Source organism: Chiloscyllium plagiosum, unplaced genomic scaffold, assembly GCF_037043375.1.
Source record: "Chiloscyllium plagiosum isolate Xiang-an unplaced genomic scaffold, Cpla_swu_hap1 HiC_scaffold_24, whole genome shotgun sequence".
NCBI classification, from domain to species: Eukaryota; Metazoa; Chordata; class Chondrichthyes; order Orectolobiformes; family Hemiscylliidae; genus Chiloscyllium; species Chiloscyllium plagiosum.
The window spans coordinates 16,097,108-16,119,330 of record NW_028270162.1 but is presented as its reverse complement, the minus strand read 5'-3'; the positions used below and the strand labels follow the sequence as shown (position 1 = coordinate 16,119,330).

Sequence of the window (22,223 nt, the reverse complement as noted above, 5' to 3'; positions counted from 1 at the left end):
GTTAATCAAGATATGACATTTTTTAGAAAACAGATCTTGTAGTCTTCCAGTTGTTGGCCAGTATGAAAATATCTTGACGTTTCAGGCATATTTTTTAGTAAATGTTGGTTTGGTACAATTGTAATTTTTTTTAATTTCAAGAAATAACTCTTTTCCTCCTTTCAAAAGTACTTTAAAACCATAAAATGGGGACCATAAGAATGCCAGCATAAACGAGTTAGACTAGATTGAACTCTAATTCTATTCCTCCTTCCGCCTTTCAACTTACTAAAGTTTGAAGGCTTATAAAAATGAATCCTTTTTAATAGTGAAAATTAAGCTCTATCTATTCCAAGCCATATTAGACTGTTAGAGGTGACTAATATTATGGATATATGTGTAATCAGCATAGGTAGCTTCATTTTTTTAACAAATGGATATTTTATTTTCTTTCTGTTTCATGAAATCATGTGCAGGACATTGCCACACTTCATACTTTCTATCGACATAATTCAAGTCTAACATTAAGGTTCATAAAGTCTCTACTTTGTGCACTGACTTCATTTTGTCTGTTAAACATGATTGAATTTAAAAATTATTTTTGTTAACAAGAATGGTCTATTTCTGAGAAGCTTTCTTCCAAAGTGAACAATGACGTCCCTGCTATATATCTATGGAAGTGTTAAGTCATACCAATTTATCCTCCAATAGTTTTAAGTAGGGATAGCATCTTTCATTCCTGGGAATGTCTTGTGAAGACATTTCAGAAAGATATTCCACATACTCACAGTGTTGATGTTGACTGAATTTTCCAATAGAGTCCTAACCAAGAGTCTGTCAGAGCCTGGTGAAAATACATCCAATTTGCCTTCCCTGTGAAGAAATCCACAAGCTGAGCATCCAACTGGTCCATTTTTCTCAGTATTCCCAATTACTTCAGATTGTGGCCTTTAAAATGCTGGACTGAGCCTGGTCCCCACAATCTTCATTAACAGCAGAAAAGTTGTCATCAATGCAGCCAGAGTTGTAAATAACTCCACCAATGATGTTTGAAGGGTTCAGAAACTAATACCTATCCATTTAACCTTTAAAAAAATTCTTAAATAACCAGACAAGTGGAAATGCTATCTTTAAGAAATATTCTTGTAAACAATGCTTAGTTCAAATGAAACGGGTCTTCACATATCCTTAAAGCAATAAATATAAATTAAAATTTACATACAGTAATACTGTCTATCACAACAGCACCAACACATTCCACTGTACTGACCTATCACAATGCAACAGAACACTTACATAGGAAAAGAGTTCACATTTCTAGGATCTACTAAGAATTGTTTAAGTTGAGTTTTCAGCCATTGATGATGATCAATTTTGTGCATTCAAATTTGTTTCTCTTTTGCATCCATTGAGAGTCCTGGGTAAGCAGTTTTCGTTTCCAAAGTTCATATCTATTAGTCAATCACAGAAACAACCCTGCCCATGTGCCCTGTACGATTCTGTTGCAGTAGACTATCCAATTCAGAAAGGGAAAACACTTTTAGGTGACACCTGGATATTTGTCCGCTTCTAAAAGTTAAAGGTGACAGGACAATAACCAGTCTCCTCCTGAATGATTCCAATGATTACATTCATCACACTTTCACTGGATCACTAGTCAAAGGAAGGATTCTAGTGATTTCCTTGGTCCTTTTTCCTTCTCTGGGTTCGTTCTTCCACCAAGATACAAAATTCTGCAATTAATCTTCTCAAGATCTATCTAACTAACATTATTCAAAACTTGACTCTGCAAATTTGTATCAAAAATAGATTTTACACTGTGGTCTGTTCCAAGTTATCATCCAAAAACAACAGGACCAGCAGCATCCAACATTTTTCATCATGTCAACGGTGTCAACAATTTTGAAATTATTTATGTAACAAGCAACTTCATGGGTCTGATGGTCTTTTCTGTTTGGGTGCTTTCCCAGTTATGCTTTCACTCACTGGATGTTAAATTTGGTCAATTGGCTATAGTGGGCTGATATGTACAATGTTTGTCAGTCTGAGTATTAAACATCAACCAAACTGGACATAACCAAAATTGTATAGTATTGCTTTGTTATAAATTGAATATTAATATGCTGTCATTGAGAGGTAAACAATGGATCTGAACAATTTACAGATTTAACTTTGTAGTTAAACATTTGTTGTTTTTCCATCTCACTCCAATGCTTTTGTCAACAGTTAATCAATTTGCTTTTATTATTTACAAAAATCGATTATTTAATGAAAATAGTTTGGCTCTTCTTCAGTCAAGTCAATAGTAGACAATGCACTTTTCATATTCAGTTTTAAGCCTGTTCTACATGAAAGCTGCATTCCATTTGCTAGATCTTGCATACAGCATGGAGTGTAAAATTCTTTCCAAAGGCTAAACGATTTAAGACAACCAAATCCATTGAAAAAATACAGCCTTACATGAGAGTTATGTAAGCTTATAATTTAAGAAGTGACATGGAAACTCTTTCCACTGATGTTATATGTTTAGTCCTCAATACATTGGTTATTAACAGGTCACCAAATCAGAGAACCTTTGCTTTATTGCAGTGCTATTGGCTTATTCCCTTGTGTGTTCAGGTATTGTGCCGGGACATTCTCCAAGCTAGCATAGGTGGTGTAAAGACCAGTAACCTGTAGATCAGAAAATGAATTCTCGCTTCCACTGGACACAGGAGTGAGACCTACTATTCCAAGAGGAGAGTCTGAGAGGCGGAGCGGAGATGTGCTAAATGCACTGAGCGTGTCCAGGTTGAAACTCTCATCTTTCATTTCTTCCCATAGATTTCCTGTTAAAGGAGAGAATGCTGGTTTAGGGTGAGTTGTTTTTAGCTTTACCTTAACATTTTGATTATTATACACTTGTTTTTGAGGGAAGTTCCCATGTCTAAAGAAGGAAAGGTCAAGTAAACAAAGATTTTATGACTAACAATTTTACCCAAAAGAAATCTATTGGAAGTTAATTCTTCAACTAATTTACAAATGCAAGCTCAAATTCTGCAGCATGGGGATACTTCAAGAATCATACTAATACATGCTGAGAAATGCAGTACAAATTAGGCATGTGTTTTAGCTTCAGCCTCCTGAAAACTGCAATACAAACCTCCTCAGTAATTCTTTCCGTTCTCAAGAATGAAAGCCCTGGGAAATATAACAACTGCAAGTCCAAGCTTCTGAGTGAAATTGAAGAGGGAATTATCAGTAACTGCAATTATGGTTAAAATAATTGTTTGGGAACCTTACTTGGGGCATTAAAAGTTTGGAAAAGGAAAAATGGCAAAACTTAATATTTTTAATTAACCATTGTGAACAATCCAATGAATTAAATTCTATTTTCCTTTGATAGCTTTTTCTCATTTCACAAATTTGGGGTTTTAGGAATTTGAAATTACATTTAATATAATGTAAGTATGTCTTGTAGCCACAGATGGAAGTGTAGTGTGACAGCTACTCTCGAGCAGTCTGCTGTTCTCCACTATTTGCCTTTCTTCAGTATATTAAGCACCCAGCAGAAGCTTCAGATCCACCACTAGTGGTTAAAAGGGAAAGAATCCAGCTCAGTTTAGCTTAAGTAGAAACTCAATGATAGTGTGAGCTCAACAAAAAACCGTGGCCTTCAATGGGATTAAAAAGGTCCCAGTTTTATAGTATCAGCATTCCTCTAACGAGAAAAGAGTTGACATGGCAACACAGAGTTACGCGTTCCTTTGTTTTCATTAGTGTCATTCTGAAATCACATACTTTGGATGCCATTCCCTTGGGGTATTCAGATCACTTTCAGTGCATCCTCACATTGTTACAACTAAATAGAGTTCAGGATGTGTTGGATCATAACTGCAGGTTGTATCCAAGTGATTCTTTCCACCCATTCCACTGTTGTTCTGATAGGTTTGTTCATCCCCCTCCTTCTGCTTTAGCATCTCAATGACCATTAATCATTTGCAAATCCTGACAAGTGTCAGCAGTTTGTTTTAGTATGGCAGACAACATACATCAAATGCTGTCTTACCTAACAACTACATGTCTTTAAGCAGGATTTGTGATGTGAACTCTGCTGGCTGTGCCAGTATTTGTTATCCAATCCTAATTGCCCTTGAGAAGATAGTAGTGAGCTATTTCTTGAAACATTGCAGTGTATGTGGTGCAGCTCCTCCCACAGCGCTGATAGGGAGGGACTTCCAGGATTTTGACCCAATGACAAAGATGAGAAGGCAATATGGTTCCAAGGCAGAATAGTATGTGACTTATCATGAGAATTCCCCAACACTAAAAATCCCTCAATTTAGCTGTGTGCTATTTCTGAGTCCTTTGTCTATGGTCTCACATTTGGTGCACAGACAGTAAAAATGCTAATTATCGCACCATCAACAGTGTGCACGTGGGTATTTCATATATTTGAAGGACAACAAGTGAAGGAACTAACGATTGCTCAACGTATATACAAAACTGGTGCTATTTTGATTGTGGACATGGTGCATGCTGCCATTTGGTCTTGAGGAATCCTGATTGATAGGATGAAAGGCTCCTTTTTGTAAATGGGTCTGCACACCCTCAACCCTCTGCTGTGTGAGCCTGTGTTGCACAAAGTTACTCAGTAGGGTACTAAATTTGCAATCTCACTCAGGTCCATGTGATGTCTGGTGTAGTAAATGGATTTGTCACACAAAATGAGACAATACTAAAGCATTTATGACGTTCGAACAAAGTGACTGCTGTTGTTGACTTGGAAATTAATTCCCTGAAATAAGCCAGAATTTAGTCCCTATCTCTTAACAGCTTTTGCCTTCATAAGCACATTCCATTCCTTTGACATGTCAGTTTCCATTGCACACTGATCAACTCTAATTAATATCACGAGAGATGGAGCAGAGCATTCTAATTCCAATTTGCAAATATTTGTTAATATTGTATACTTTGCTGTTAGCAGACAGAACCCATTCTCTCCCTTTCCCACTTTATATTAGATTAGATTCCCGACAGTGTGGAAACAGGCCCTTCGGCCCAACAAGTCCACACCAACCCTCTGAAGCCTAACCCACCCAGACCCATTCCCTCTGACTAACGTACCTAACACTATGGGCAATTTAGTATGGCCAATTTACCTGACCTGCACATCTTTGGATTGTGGGAGGAAACCGGAGCATCTGGAGGAAACTCACTCAGACACCGGGAGAATGTGCAAACTCCACATAAACAAACAGTCACCTGAGGCTGGAATCGAACCTGGGACCCTGGTGCTGTGGGGCAGCAGTGCTAACCACTGAGGCTCGAGTTTACATCCATTTTATATCTCTTTCTGTTTCGCCACCTCTGTCTTTTGCACTACACCATCTGCCCTCTTGCTCATCTTCTGTCTCTCTCAAAAGTATTTAAAAAACAACACTCCGACATCTTTCAGTTCTGAAGAAGTTATTTCGGACTCGAAACGTTAACTCTCTTTCTATAAATGCTGTCAGACCGCCTGAGTTTCTCTAGCATTCTCTGTGTTTGTTGTTAATATTCTTTATGATTTAGTTGAAATGCCATGCTAAGAGTTGGTATTTTCCCAAGTGCAGTCACAAAGTTTATTGTTTCCAGTAAGGAATAATGATGGGGAAGTAGTGTACTTTCATTTAAACAATGCTTCTCTCTGCAGAGATTACTCACCGTGCAATGCAAAGTCCATGATGGTTGGGTCAAGGGCATCAACGTCAGTGTTCATATCTGTTGTCATGCAGAATAAATCAGAAGCAACCCTGCTAGGTCCATGGTGTGATAAAGGACTGTGGCTAATATCTGGCATGGCGTGGAGAGGTGGGGTCTGAGCTGGTGCCGGTGAGTCAGGGCTAATCCGCGTCTGCTGCTGGTGCTGTTGGATATGGTGATGCAAAGGCAGGGGATGCAAGGAAAGGGTAGCCACAGACTGGTGGGGGAGATGTGGCATCGTGAGGCTTCCTTGTGTGCTGGTCACCTGTGTTGCCATGTGGATTGTTCTCTCTGAATATTTTGACAGTCTCCTGCAATTTTCTGGCCGATCAGATATCAATTTGTCCAGTTCATCTGCAGTGAGAAAGAGGTCGTTAGAAGATGAGATTTCTGGGAGCCTTACATAAGTTGACATCTACCAATATTTTGTCCCTCACATCTTTTGAAAGCACTGACATAGTGGAGTATAGTGCCACAACATCACCATTATCTGCTCATAATATATCAATTTGTGAAGGAAATTCTGTCTCCCCTCTGTCGTCCAACACCACTGATCATTACCTGGGTTTGCCATGCTCCTGCAAATCGCTCCAAGATCCTTGCGCTTCCATTTCTGCATCTCTTCCTCCATCTTTTCAATCTTGGCTGGGTTGAGTGCCCAAAGGCACCCTTTCCGTGAAGACCCACTCAGCTTGTTCTCCACCTTCTCGAAGCACTTGTTCAGCGAGAGGTTGTGCCTGACAGAATTCTTCCAGCCATCTGGAGCAGTCTGAAACAGAGGTTCAATGTCCTTACGCAGAAAAGGAAATTCAGAACTAATGGTCTCCTTCCACGCCAAACTGCAATTTGCATTGGTATGGATGGTACAGAGTTTATGCTTTCTATCTGTTTCCAATTTTCTTTGGTTCTCAAATGGAAAATTCATACTGATTAAGCAAAGGGTGTTAAGTAATGTGATTCTTTTTGTTACTAGCAACATCTGGCACAGATGATACATAGTAAAGCTTCCTACACTCCACACCTCTACATAAACCACCAAAATGGCCTATGAGTGAGTGAATTGCCAATTTGGTGACATATTATGGGTATTATTAGAGTCAGGATCTCTGTTGATGAGGTGTAGAATTTAAATTGCTTAAAATCACCGCAGTAGCAGAGTGGTGCAGCAGGAGCATGCTGGACTCATAACCCAGAGGTCGATCGAGGGTTGTGCAGGTTAGCTATGGTAAATGCGGGGTCTGGATGGGATGCTCTTTGGAGGGTCAGTGCAGACCTGATGGGCCGAGAGGCCACTAGCTGCACTACAGGGATTCTATGATCATTCTGTTTAAGAACTTTGCAGCCAACAGAGCTAGCTTGAGTTTTGGAATAAAAGAATAAAGTTTCTTGGTTGCAATTCCTTGGTCATATATTTCAGGGCAGAAGCAAGAGAGATTCCTGTGAGAGAAAATCTTGAAAGATTCATCCTCCCTTAACAACCTTGTGCTTTTTCTGTGAATGGAGATGGCCATTGTGATGGCTACTTTACTGTACTATTGAACTTAATGGGACCATTCTGTATGTTTCATGAATCTCCTACCTTGAAATAGGGAAAGTGCTCCTTCATGAAGCTGTAGATCTCACTGACTGGGAGACTTCCTGTCTTGCTGTTCTTCAGTGCCATGGCAATCAGGCAGCTGTCAATTAAATAAATGCAAGAAACAGTCTAAGGCTAGAAGAATGATGCACATAAACCATACTTTAAAGATTTGTTTGTGGTTTTGTTTGCCAAGTTTTGTCCTATTGTAGCTGTCATTGCAAGAGAATTGGACCTTTTACCATTCTGGTCACTCAATCAGTACTAAACACACCCAGGTTATCTGTGGCACAAGAACGGTTCTCTGCACTCTACCAAACCCCTTAACCACATACTGGTATCCTTACTGTACCAGTATCACACTTTCAGTTCCCAAAGTGGTCATCCTTATCTGTTCTGCTAGTAAAGGCTGCCAACTTGTATCAAATTGAGAACAGTTCAGTGAAGTGGTTATTGGACTATTCGGAACTGATTTCAGATAGCTTCAAGTTAATTTTATATCGGACACATCCAAGTAGAAAACATGAGGCATATTTCATCAGCCAGATTATGACTAAGGAAAGGGTTAGGCTTATCAGCGATGCATTTGGTGACTTGACTGTGAATGAAGAAAATGTGAGCAAGGTTCTAAGTTAGTATTTTGTCTTTGCCTTTGCAAAGGAGAGGGATAACCCAGACATTAGTTAAAGAGCAGAAGCATGAAATATTAGATAAAACCAGCACAATGCAAATGAAGTATTTGAGGGACTCTTTGTAGATGATGCACATGTCTCTCCACTTTCGTAAATGTCACTTGTGTTTTAGGAAAGAGGAAAACCAGGGAATTACAGATCAGTTAGCCTGACATCTGTGCTGGGGAAATTGTTACAGTCTATAATCAACAATAGGATAATTTAACACCTTAAAAATTGGCTGCTAATCAGGGAGACCAAGCATGGATTCATGACAGGCCAGGTTATGCCTGACAGTCATATATGACAGACCCCATTGAATTATTTGAGGAGGTGACTATGATAATGAAATTTCCATGGATGTTGTTTATATGGACGTCCAAAAGGCATTTGATAAAGTCGCACATAAGAGACTGTTACGGAAGGTAGATGCTCATGGAAGGGAGGAGGAATTACTGACATGGCTGGGAAATTGGTTGAGTGGTTGGAGACAGACTGGAGTGATAATGGGTAGGTACACAAACTGGCAGGATGTGACCAGAGGTGTCCCACTGGGTTCTGAGTTGGGACCTCAATTATTCACATTATTTATTAACAACTTGGAGAATGGCATGGATAGTCATATATCCAAATTTTTGATACTTGAAATGTCAGTTGGCATTGTTGTCAATGCAGGTGATAGTCTCTCAGTATCCCTTTATAATTTTATGCTAAGTAAATGGGCAGAACTGTGACAGGTAGAGTTCAATGTAAGCACATGTGAGGCTGTCCATTTCAAATCAAAAAATCAAGATACATTGTAAAAAATATGAAGTTAAATATAGTGGATAGCCAAAGAGCTGGAGCGGGCCATTCAGGTACATAGAGCACAAACAAGTCTTGAAAAAAAATCGAGAAAGCTAATCGAGAATGCTGACTTTTATATCTAGACAACTGGAGTATAAGGACACAGAAGTAATGCTGCAGTTACACAAAACCATGACTACATCCCCCTTGGGGTATGGTGAGTAGGTCTGGGTACCACACCTTAGGAAGGATAGATTGGCCTTGGAAGGAGTACAAAGTGGGTTTACAAGAATGATACGTGAACTTCAGGGGTTAGGTTATGAGGAGAAATTATACAAATTAGGCCTGTTTTACTAGGTTTATTAGGTTAAGGAGTGATCTTATTAAAGTCTTCATGATGTTAACAGGAAAAGACAGGGTTGATAAAGTTAAACTATTTCTACTGGTTGGAGGTATAGTTTATGAATTAGGGCCAGACTGTTCAGGAGAGATGTTGGAAAGGGTCATAGAGGTTTAGTACTCTCTTCCAGGAGCAGCAGCAGATGCTGGATCAGTTGTAAATTTTAAACTTGAGGTAGATACATTTTTGTTAAGCAAAGGTATTAAAGGGATATGGGCCAACAGCAGGCATAGTGAGATAGGCCAAGATCTGTAAATTGCGGAACAGGTCTGAGGGGCTGAATGGCCTACCCCAGCTCCTATATTATGATTTCTTCACTCAGCTACCTAAAAAAGTGTGAAGATTTAGTCATTCCAAACATCACTTCAGACTAGTGCAAGGTTAGACAGAAGTTTCCCATCTTCTTTGATTACACATCTATTGATTACATTGAAAGCAACATCCTCATACCAGATGTGGGGAGCAATATGCTGGCATTACATACCTGTAAGAGTAGATGGGTTTGGGGTAGGTCTTGGGTTGGAGGTCCTGGTCACTGTGAGTGGCAAGTCGGGGCTGTGCATACTGAGACTGTGTATGGTAAGTTGGGCTGTAAATATTTCCAGGAGAGCACTGAAGAGTAAGAAACAGAGCAACAGAAAAAGTCAACATACAGAAAACCAAAGGAAAAAGAATAGCAAAACGTGGCAGTAAAACCTTAACTTATTAGTTTCTTCTGTCCCCAGTCTCGTCATAGGGACGGATAACTAAGATGGGGCAAACTAACACCCACTCATTTTTCTACTCACTTCTTTTTGGTCAGGTAGCAATGCCAAAGGGCATGCAGAGGTGCCACTTAGGCACAGAGTGGTGCATTAAAGTACAAATGATTTAAAACAATGCAAACAGTTTTCAAAAGGAGAAAACATATCAGGTGTTCCTCTAACCGAGTTGGCCTTTGCTGGAAGACTATAGTTGGTCTAAGGCAGAAATGTGAGCAAGATGGTGTGTGAAATGGTAAGAGACCATAAGATCTGAGGGTTTCTAGTTCTTTGAGTGGGGGTATTGTGCAAAATGGCCACCCAATCTCCATTTGGCCTCTCCAGTGTTAAGCACTGTGAGCAGTGAAGGCAGTCATCCAAATGCAAAGAGGTACAAGCAAATCACTGTTTCACCTGGAAAGCAGTTGGGGCCTTGGATGGTTCGTTCTTCTATCATTCCCACACGTCATCCCTCTCCATAGAATCTTGCCATGCAATTTGCAGGAGGTGGGATTCTTGCTCTTTTACCACCTGTCCAAATACTTCTCTTAGTTACACTTTACTTGTACTCTTTCCACTTACTACACTGTCTTCACTGCTCACAATATGGTCTCCTCAACATCGGAGTCACAAACTGGGTGACTGCTTTGTAAATCATCTCCTCTCCACCAACAAGCATGACCTAGGCCTTCTGGTCCTTCACCATTTCACACTCCAGTTTGCTCTCATGCTGCAGTTTCTAACCGAGGCCAGTTACAGTGTCCACGAAGGCCCAATGCAAGCTGAAGGAACAGCACCTCGTTTTCTATTTCAGCACCTTATAGCTTTCAGGATCAACGTTGAGCCAAACAATTTCAGATCATGACCTCTGTCCTCTGTTTGTTTCCTCCATTCCCTCACAGATATCTGCTTTTTTTGGTTTTGCGGTCAGCAACTGAGCTACATTTTGCTCCTAATATTTACTACAAACACCTAATCTGGATCCACCTCTCTTTACAACCATTACATTTTCTCTGCCTTTTGATCTCCCTCGCCCTCCAGCCTTCTCTAACCTTCCCTCTTTTTCACTTGTTCCTTTACACCAATTTGGACAGCATAAAACCCATCACTTGTCCATGTCTTTCTTTAATTGCAAAGAAGAGTCATATCAAACTCGGAAACTTTAGCTCTGTTTCTCTCCCGATGTTTGCTGAATTTTTCTAGCACTCCTTTTTTAACTTGAAATTTCCACCATCCACAGCATTTTGCTTTTGATTTGTATTAACCCCAGGGTTTATTCCTCACAGCCTGAAGGATGATGCTTAGCAGATCACCAAACTCTGTCTGTGCCCTTACAGCGGCTGTCCCCTCCTGGCACCTTCCTCTGTCACCGCTGGAATTGCAAAACATGTGCCCATACTTCGCCCCTCACCTCCATCCAAGGCCCCAAAGGAACCTTCCACATCCATCAAAGTTTCACCTGCACATCCACAAATGTCATTTATTGTATCCGTAGCAGTCTCCTTTACATTGGGGAGACTGGATGCCTTCTCGCAGAGAGCTTTAGAGAACATCTCCAGGACACCCGCACTAATCAACCCCAATGCCCCTTGGCCCAATATTTAAACTCCTCCTCCCACTCTGCCAAGGACATGCAGGTCCTGGGCATCCTCCACCCGCCACTCCCTCACCACCCGACATCTGGAAGAAGAACGCCTCATCTTCTGCCTAGGAACACTTCAACCCCAGGTCATCAATGTGGACTTCACCAGTTTCCTCATTTCCCCTCCCCCCACCTTACTCTAGTTCCAACCTTCCAGCTCAGCACCATCCTCATGACCTGTCCTACCTGCCAATCCATCCACCTATTGTACTCTTGGCTACCTTCTCCCCAGCTGCACCCCCCTCCCATTTATCTCTCCACCCTGGAGATTCCCTGCCTCTATTCCTGATGAAGGGTTTATGCCTGAAATGTCAATTTTCCTGCTCCTTGGAGGCAGCCTGACCTGCTATGCTTTTCCAGCACCACTCTAATCTAGACTCTAATTTCAACAAATGTCTGTTCACTATAGGAATTAACTCATTGCAGAAAAATCACACCCAGGCCACTCCCACTTGAAATCATTGCATTGTGTGACCTCAACTTGGCTGCAAGCCTGTTTCCAATTATCCGATACTTCAATCGTTCTAAATTACATGTTGTGTTCCATAGATTTCACACGCAGTTTAGTGGTTTACGTACAATTCCTGGCACAATAGAATGCAAATGAGCAGGCCCAGCAAAACAAAACACACATGCAATTCCTTTAGAAGCCACTGGAGGGTGCAGTTGGGCTGTAACTCATTGCAGGAACACTAAGTCAATGCTGATCAGTAGCCACTTTCCAATTCATGTTGGAGCAAGATTGGAAAGGAGCACAGCTTTAATAATCTTTTTCCATTTTGCACATTTAATTTATCCATTTGATATCTGAAAAAAAATACAATGCTGTCCTCAAAACAACATCCCACAGGCCAGGCTAATCACAAGGTCCGAAGTAAAGTAACTGAATCCTACAGGATAAAAGTTGACTGAATTGTGAAGTGTAATAAGAAAGAATACTGTACCTGCTGGCCAGGTTGTGAAAGACTGTACAGCTGTTGAGAGTGTGCTTGGTAAAGGGACTGCTGTGTCTGAAACCCAGATGGGTGTTGTCCTGTAACAGAGTACTGCAAAATCAAAGTGGAGTTTGGGGAGGGGGTTGGGGAGGAATAGAGAAAGTTCTCATCAATAAAAGTAATTTCCAGTGTTTTAAGTATTTATGAAACTTCTGCATATTTCTTTTGTCAGATTTTTTTGTTGTCAACAGTTACAATGATTTACTTGAAAATGCAAGAAATGGGATAGGATTGAAAATCAGATTTGAGGTTCAGATCCTTCCTAAATAGTTTTGTTTAATTTCTAATTTTTAAGTGAAATGAAAATCATATTTAGCACTCAAAAAGACTGTATTAAGCTTTTGTATTCTCCTCAAACATGTGTTTCATCATTGTGCACAGTTTTTTTGGCTCAAGTCGGAGTTTCCATGTCTCTATCCTGTGCCTCTTCTCATTTGCAAAATTTCCTTCAATTTTCAAGTGATGCAGCATTCATCTTCTTTTACTATGAGACCTTCCAACCAGACCTTCCAGATGTCTCTTACAACTCATTTTGCCCTATAAAGTGCTAGATTCTCTTCCTTTTCCAATTATATTCAATAAACTTATTTCTTCATTAAGCATGTGTTTCTTAATTATGCAAACATAATTAAGGAACTGAAACTGAATGGGAAGATTGAATATGGAGAGTGATGTGATAATCTCCAATCATTTACTGTAGCACCTTGCTGATCCTTATATGATCTGCTTTTAAAGTTGTCAGTGGATTTCTGTGCGGAATGATGCAGAGCTCCCATAAATTTAAAATTAGACACCAAATTAAAGTTAGTGATTAGAACTAAGCCAGATGGAATAGTTTCATTGAAGAAATTGTATGGATTGTGAATTATATAATCATGGAATACCAGTACACGTAATTATTGGACTCAAGTAGACAATTAGATGCCGGTCTGAAGAGACAATGGACTGAGGTGTTCTCTGAGGAGATTGGACAGTGCATTCATCAATCAAATAAGAATAGCCTTTTGAGTCCAAATATTTTTCCTGGCGCTCAAGATCTTTGTTATGTTTTCTTTAAAAAGAATTGTACATATCTCTTGATCTCAGTCCAGACTTGTGGCTCAGTAAGAAATTAGAGTCAAACTGTCTCACCTAGACTAATGCTGGGTTCATCACACTTCAGTGAGGGGGCTTGGGAAATCAGTGTTCACTAGAAAAGGCAAATCACAGCCTCCTCTAGACCTTTCTACTCTTCCTTAACTCTACAAAAAAACAATAATTGGCACAAGCTTACATTTTGCCCATGTGTGGTCATGGTGTTCAATCCCATGATGCCATGCTGCATAGTTGCCTGTACCTGGATCATGGCTCCTTGGACTGATGTTGGCGTCATATTGTTAGACATGTCATGGAGAACCAGGCCTAAGGGAATCAATGGGAGGTGTGTTAAGTAATAATTAAATAAGTTTCAGTTCAGGAAACTGAAATTGGAACTAGCAAAATGCAAAAATAGTCCACAATAATATCAGTCTCCGTTTAGACCTGGATTTTTACCAGTTTTATAACATTACTGCCATGTTTCTCTAGATGTTTGTTTGTATTCTTGTACCACCAACTCTCATCCCTCCCATCATGCATCCTGGACAACTGAAACCTGCTGCCAATTCTGTATAATCATCTTTAGTGACTCACTGTGCAGTGGGTGAGATTGACAAAAGATGGTTCCCACTTGCAAAATTTCTGTCTGCTTCTCATAACATCCTGGATGGCAGGGTGGCACAGTGTTTAGCATTGCTGCCTTGCAGCACTAGAGACAGCCTTGGGCAACAGTCTGTGTAGAGTTTGCCCATTCTCCCTGTGTCTGACTGGGTTTCCTCCAGGTGCTCCAATTTCCTCCCACAGTCCAAAGACGTGCAGGCTGGGTGGGATGTTCTGTGGATGATCAGTGTGGATTTGATGGGCCAAATGGCCTCTGTCTGTACTGTAAGGATTCTATAATTATCGTCTTTATGATTATTCTGTTGTGATAGTCCACCAATACTGGGACTTTCTTACATTAGAATCAGACTATAGGGTTCCTGTGCACCATAGAGAGGAGAGGGAGTAGGAGCACTCTGGTACAACTGAGACTCACAACAGCAGAAGTCGGTGAATTTTAATGTTATCTTCAATGTCAGCAATGGGAGCATATCTCCTATATTTAACTTTACCATTACTCACTTCTTGACCAGTGGGGTCTGTGTTTTAACTTGAAAGAGGTCCCGTTCCCCAATCATTTACCTTAGCACCCTGTCAGCTATAGCTTGAGTTTAAAATTCCCATTCTCATTTTCACATCCCTGTATGGCCTTGCTTCTCCCTATCACTGTAATCTTCTTCAGCCCGGAACCCTCTGAGATATCTGTACAATCAGGCCTCCTTTGTAACTGCACGGCTATTGGCGACTATATCTTCAGTTGTTGAAGGCCCAAGCTCTGGAATTCCTTTCCTCCACCACACTGCCTTGCTTTCCCACTTTCAGACATTCCTGAACATTTTGACTAAGATTTGGTCACCTGATCTAACATCTCCTCAGTTGGTAGAGTGTCATTGTTTGTATTTGTTCATGGGATGTTAGGCCGTCCCATTTATTGCCCATCCCCAGTTGCCCTGGAGGTGAGCTGCCTCACTGCGGACCTGGAAGTGTAGGATCTCCCACTGTTTTTTATAATGTTTGTGGAAAGTGTGTTTCATTACATTATAGGTGCTATACAGGTTGTTGTTGTTGTCGACAGAAACCAGAGCTGCTTCTCAGTGCCTTGAGACGTTTTATTATGTTCCAGGTGCTGTGTAATTGTGAGTTGTTGTTGCTGCTTCAGTGTTACCTGTTTGCGTTGTCAACGTTGGATTCTGGGCACTCAGGTTAAAGTCCATGCGACCTGTCGCCATCTGTTGTAAACGGGGGACATCAACAGATGTCAGCCAAGACAAGGACTGCAGGTCACTCGGGAGGTCATCCTCACTCAACTGGCAAGGGTCAGGGGTCAAAAGGCTGGGCCTGGAGGCAGAAAGGTTCAACTTTTACTGAGGATACAAGCTGCTGTGTCCTGCATCAAGCTCAACAAAGGCTGTTTATTCTGCCAGTGCTCTCATGGGGCTATCAATTATCACTTTACATCAACACAGTCTGATATGTTAAAATACTGGTAACACTGCTTATCCTTAGAGACTATCTACTGCCAAGTAGTCTAAAATAATGCAGTGCTTGGATGCTGCTTCACTTCTTACTGTCTCCTGGCACTATTCTGCCATTTAGAACACAATGGTGCCATGTCTGTCTAGTCACTCCATACTTTTGAGGGACCGTTTCCTTTAGACTTCACACCAGTGAACATTCCTTCTTTCCTCTGGTCAGGTTCCACCTCTCCTTGGCACTATGTCAGGCTCTGAGGCTGGCTCCTCACAGCGGGGAGCCCAGTGCAAAACCATAGGTGGTGGTGCATCGGCTGCCACGGTACCATGGCAGAAGGTGCAAAGGACAATGGGCACTGCTCTCCTCTGGCAACTCCTCCGTTCCAGAGGCATCACCCTCCCATCACCAGCCAGGCCCAGTGTGCAGGCTGCGTCTTTGCCAAAGTGAGGAAAAAGGAATGAGAAAGGAAAGACACAGCCTGGTGATGCTTATGTCCGTGTTTGCGTACCAAGTACTGTCAGAGGGTTCCGGGCCCTTTGAATCACGGATGGGTGACCACCTGCATAGCCCCTTAAACGCTGCTTCCTGCCCCAAGGTTTCAGATGTACTGGACGGGAGGGAAGACAGTGGGAGGGAAGGCTTGCTGTTGAAGTGGAACTGAAGTTAAAGTACATCGTAATTCGATTTGATTCCTCATGACCAAATAACTTCGAAGATCAGAGCATCTTTTCATTGCTACCTCAAACTAAAAGTCTTCGTGAATTAGAGACAATGGCAAGGAGAGAAAGGAAAGGAAATGAAACAGTTTGAATTACGATTGGATGCAGAAGAAAAATAGGAAGAGAGAGAAGAAAAGAAGTGTCTTTTCCCTAAGGGGGGGGGGGGGGGTTCAAGAGGAGGGGGCTTGTTTTTAAAGTGAGAGGCAAGAAATTTTAAAAAGACATGAAGGACGGTTTGTTTACATGGGTTGTTCGTTTAAAAGACATTTAGATAAGTACATGAATAAGAAATATTTGGAGGAATACGGGCCAAGTGCAGGCAGTGGGACTAGTTTAGTTTGGGATTAATGGATCAGTGGTGCTGGAAGAGCACAGCAATTCAGGCAGCATCCGAGGACAGGCAAAATCGACGTTTCGGGCAAAAGCCCTTTTTACCTAGTTTGGGATTAAGTTCAGCCTGAACTGGTTGGACCGAAGGGTCTGTTTCCGTACTGTTTGACTGTATGACTCTGTTCACACAGAGAGGGTGGGTGTCCTACTGCTCGCTGGCATCCATTGAATCTCAGAGATGTACAATTCCCACATTTGGATGTCAAAGAACAATTTCTTTTCCCAGTGCAAGAGAAAGAGACCCCAATAAGTCTAAGGCTGATTTGCTCTCCATGGCTATTTTTGACAAACAGCGGTTTAATTTCGACTGTGCCTTCCAGTTTGTAAACACTCCACTGGCTGGGAGGGTGAACTGTGAGGAGGATGCTTCAGTGTGATTTGGACAAGTTGAGTGAGTGAGCCAATGCTTGGCTAATGAGGTATAATGTGGATAAATGTGAGATAAATTTGGCAGTAAAAGCATGTAGGCGAATTATTATCTGAGTGGCGATAAATTGGGGAAGGGGGACTTGCAATGAAAACTGGGTGTCCTCTTTGACCGGTCACTGAAGTAAAAAGCAGGTACAGTGGTAAACGGTATTGGGGGTCTTCCTAATGAGAGGATTCAAATCCAGGAGCAAGGATGTCTGGCCGCAATTGTACAGGGCCTTGGTGAGACTACACCTAGAATACTATGTGCAGTTTCCTTATCTGAGGTCTCCTTATCTGAGGAAAGATGTTCTCGCTATGTGGTGAAGATTTACCAGACTGATTCCAGGGATGGCAGGACAGATGTATGAAGAGACACTGTCTAATTAAAACTATATTCACTAGAGTTCTGAAGAATGAGAGGAAGGGGGTTGGATCTCATAGAAATCTTTAAAATTCAAACACGACGAGACAGGGTAAATGCAGCAAGGATGTTTCTGAAGACTAGGCAGTACAGCACCAGAGGTCACAATTCAAAGGTATGGGATTAGGCGGGGAGGAATTTCTTCACCCAGAGAGTGGGGAGCCTGTGGAATTCTCTGCCACAGAGAACGGTTGAGGCCAAAATATTGAATGTTTTCAAGGAGTTTGATATCATTTTTAGGCCAGATGGGATCAAAGGGTATGCAGCAAAAGCGGGAACAGGGTAGTGAAGAGGATAATCATATTGATTGGTGGAGCAGGCTCGAAAGGCCTCTCATTCCTATTTTCGATTGGTCAGTTAAGCTTCTGATCGCCTGTTCCAATGTGGCCACATGTCAAATTGTTTGATATTTACTCTTGTGTTAAAGGGCGTTATATAAAAGCAGGTCAGTGTTGTTGTTCACTGGGACCCTCATTGTACTAAGGTCTCGGGCAGTCAGTGAAGAAAACCCATAAAGTACACACACGAGGCCACACACAAACCAAGGAATATACTCCGACATATTTATGCCTGCACTCTGGAGATATTGATCAGAGGCAGTAATCTTGTACTTGATTCTGGTGTCGTTTGCACTGCAGACTGTGATTGGACGAAGTCCCCATGAAGTGGGTTCTGCTGACTTCATGGACGACTGGGTTGTTGGGGCACTGGGGGTGGGGGGAAGTGGTCAAATAAACCCCTGAAATAATTACCTCACTCGGGTAAGGCCTGAGGAAATCATGTCAGTGTCAGACACTGCTGCTAAAGTTTGTAACGTTGAACAGGGCAGTGGGGCGGGTGTGTGTGTGTGTGGTGTTCAGGAGGACAGTGAGTGCAAAAACGAAATGAAATGTTCAAACTGCCTCTTTAAAGTTCAGAGAGAGAAGCAGTTTGAATATTCAAAAGGAAGCCAATTACAGCCACTCAGTGATTAATAACGCACCTACTACTTAAAGAACAATAAAATTAGGGTTGCCATAGTGACAGGAACCAGGCAGTTAGTTTTGAGCTATGCAATTCAAAATAAAAGTCAGGATGGGAAGCCGTCAGATCCAGTTTTGTGATTGGTTGAAATCATAAGAAAACAAGAGAGACTGGGTGATGATTTGAAAGCTGGGCAGGGCTTGTCCAGAGGCTAACAGTTGGCTCTTGTTTGCTTGGCTGATGGCTCCATTGTCTCCTAAAACAGCTGCTTCACCCAGAGGCACGTGGGCCTATTGTGTCTCTCACTATCCCCTTAATTGTGTTTTTTAAACTTTACATTATTGTGAAGGGGAGAAACGACAGCATGTACTTAACAGACAGAGAATGCCATCTGCCACTTCACACTCTGCCAATCCAGCCATACAATTCAGCTCACTGCCCATCAATCCTAACCCAGCCTGGTAGACTCCAACCCCCTCCCCATCAGCCCCAGCCTCAGCCTGCTACAACTTCCCCTGGAGAGTGTTGGTACACTCTCCAACACCACTACCGCCCCACCCCACCCAGCCTGCTATCCTCTCCTCCTCTCCATCAAACCCACACACCCACCCTCAGCCTGCTTTTCCCGCAATCAGCTCCACCCCAGCCTGCTATACCCACCTCCCCTCATCTCCCCCCTCAACCTGGTGCACCCTCCATCCCCACTCCCACCCAACCCCTCCCCACCCCCCCTGCCCTGCTATACCCACCTCCCCCTCATCTCCCCCCTCAGCCTGGTGCACACTCCATCCCCACTCCCACACCCCCACCCCTGCTATACCCACCTCCCCCTCATCTCCCCCCCTCAGCCTGGTGCACACTCCATCCCCACTCATACCCCCCCAACGCTCAGCCCAGCTATACTCACCTCCCCCTCATCCAGGTATACACGCGGTCCCCACTCCTGCCCCAACCCCCCCAGCCTGCTATACCCACCTCCCCCTCATCTCCCCCCTCAGCCTGGTGCACACTCCATCCCTACTCCCACACCCCCACCCCTGCTATACCCACCTCCCCCTCATCTCCCCCTCAGCCTGGTGCACACTCCATCCCCACTCCCACCCCCATCCTTCAGCCTGCTGTAGCCCCATTCCCCCCTCAGCCTGGTATACACTCCAACCCTGCTGCCCTCCCCATCATTCTCCTGCTCCTTGGATGCTGCCTGACCTGCTGCGCTTTTCCAGCAACACATTTTTAAGCCCCCCTCCCCATCAGCGCTACACCCCCCTCCAACTTCCCCCCCCCCCCCACCTGAGCCTGCTAGATTCTCTGCCCCGTCACTAACTGAAATGTTTAGTTGTGTGGGTGGGAGCTGACCGTATACATTTTCCACTATAAATAAACCTTGTGCACTCATCCACAAAGATCTTTCTTTCACACAGTGTGGCTCACTCACAATTCTAAGTGGAATTCTTAACCTCTTCGAGGTGTTGCCGATTATTGAAAAGGAACTGATTTAACAGCAACTACAACTGCACCTTGTCATCTCTCATATATTAATCCCATAAGGAGAAACCCATTTTTAAACCGTGTATCTGCATTTTCTTTTAAGATATCACAGTCTCCAGTTTCTCCTTTCATTTCAACAATTCATTGCTTTAATATCTCTGGATTGATAGTGAATAAAACAGAAAATTATTCTTTATTTTATAAAGTCGATTTCAGTACTTCATATCAGTAAGTTTTTTTGAACTTGTCAATCTCATGGTGATTAAACGCTGGATGTTGTTATGGAACAAGGTTTTATGAACCCATGCCAAAGGTTTCAAGTGAACGAGGTATTGCTGAGCCCAGCAATTCTCAGGAAGCTGAATAAACCATCAGAGAATTGAAAAGACTAGACTGTGTGGACAGGGTCACACTTATCACGGTCTCAGTAAGAGAACAGGGAACAAATAACTAAGTTGGAGAACCAATGCATTCAGTCGGTAATATTGGAGCAATGGTTTCACCTCCTCCATCCCGCCTCATTATCCCTCACCCACTCCCTCCTCCTCCTTTCCACATCCCCAGCAGACATTTCACTGATGTTGATTTTTTTTTCATTCATTCACAGAATGAGGGCATGCTGGCTGGGCCAGCATTTGCAGCCAGTTGCTAATTGCCCAGGAGGAAGCTAAAAGTCTGGAGTCATGTGTAGGCCAGACTCAGGTAAGGATGGCAGTTTCCACATTAGTGACCCAGGTGGTTGTTTTCTCCTCCTCCTGGTAATGGATTCATGGTCATTGTTAGTCCCTTAATTCCAGATTCGTAAATTTGAATCTGGGTTCCCCGAACATTAGCTGACTTTCTGGATCATCTAGTCTAGTGATAATACCACTGGGCCATTGCCTTCCCGATTACTGTGCTCCAGACAGCAGTTTTGATATGCAAGGAACATCACTAGGATTGATCTTCTGGGCTACAGTCACATGGCTTCTCAGATGTAGCCAAAGAGGTGATTTTACCTGCGTAGCTGTCACGGAGCGGTGATTGGTGGTGTGAAATACCAAGAAGAAAATGGGGGGATGTTTACTGTTTGAGGGGAAAATCAGTGTATTTGGAACATCTCTTAAAAGCAACTGAGGCTGTTTAAAATGGGCATGGTGAAAATTAGGGCAAAATAAAGTTGCCACAGTTCATATAACCATAGCGCAGTCTCTCTCCCATTAGAGAGAGATTGAGAGAGAGAGAGAGAGACAGAGGGAGAGAGAGAGAGAGACAACTGGTGATGGTTCAAACCTAATTTGAGGGGAAAGGTTGGGAAAGGTTGAAAAGGTGCTTAATGGTAACCTCAGCCAGTGCAAGAATTCAACCCTCACTATTGGCATCACTCTGGAGAATGCATGTAGCACTATCCCCAAATGTCCTGATTTGGAAATGCTGGTGTTGGACTGGGGTGTACAAAGTTAAAAATCACACAACACCAGGTTATGGTCCAACGGGTTTATTTGGAAGCACTAGCTTTCGGAGCGATGCTCCTTCAGAACCACCTGATGAAGGAGCAGCGCTCCGAAAGCTAGTGCTTCCAATTAAACCTGTTGGACCATAACCTGGTGTTGTGTGATTTTTAACCCAAACGTCCTGGAAGTGATGGGCATGTTAACTTAAGTTTGTATGACCTGGCAGTGTAGCAATGGTGTGCTGATGAAACCACAGTTAAACTGCACTGATGGCATAGAATATGGAGATGTCAAATAGTTTGCTCTAATTGTCCATGGTTAACTTCTTAATATTTAATGTTCCTCTCTGCTTCAACACCAATGTAATCACCACATTGTGAATGTAAGAAAGGTATGTAATTTACAGTTATCTGTACACCATAGAGAAGATATTAATGGTAAATGCGTTCACATATATTTATAACTGAGATTCCAGAATAAACTAAATTCTGGGAGGGGAGCAGTGAGAAATAACATGCTCGGAATTAAACCTTATCACCTAAATACAGGTAAAATGTCTCTCTTCCCTCCATTTCATTAACAGTACCATCATTTCCTTAAGACCACAAGATATCGGCCATTCAGCCCATTGAGCCTGCTCCACCATTTCACTGAGATCATGACTGACCTGATAATCCTCCACTCCACTTTCCTGCCTTTTCCCCATTACCATTAATTTCCTTACTCATTAATAAT

At 42.4% G+C, this 22,223-nt stretch overlaps 1 protein-coding gene across 1 annotated transcript in view; it reads right to left on the bottom strand.

Moving 5' to 3' along the window:
• Positions 1-1,783: 1,783 nt before the first annotated feature.
• Positions 1,784-22,223, bottom strand: part of foxn4 (forkhead box N4) — a 44,458-nt gene continuing 24,018 nt past the window's right edge. The window contains exons 3-10 of the mRNA XM_043715301.2: positions 15,356-15,528; positions 13,787-13,914; positions 12,463-12,564; positions 9,621-9,748; positions 7,283-7,379; positions 6,265-6,472; positions 5,665-6,057; positions 1,784-2,807 (exon numbers count right to left, since the gene is read on the bottom strand). Coding sequence (XP_043571236.2) covers positions 2,560-2,807; positions 5,665-6,057; positions 6,265-6,472; positions 7,283-7,379; positions 9,621-9,748; positions 12,463-12,564; positions 13,787-13,914; positions 15,356-15,528 — 1,477 coding nt within the window. The 3' untranslated portion in view covers positions 1,784-2,559. The remainder of the gene's footprint in view (positions 2,808-5,664; positions 6,058-6,264; positions 6,473-7,282; positions 7,380-9,620; positions 9,749-12,462; positions 12,565-13,786; positions 13,915-15,355; positions 15,529-22,223) is intronic.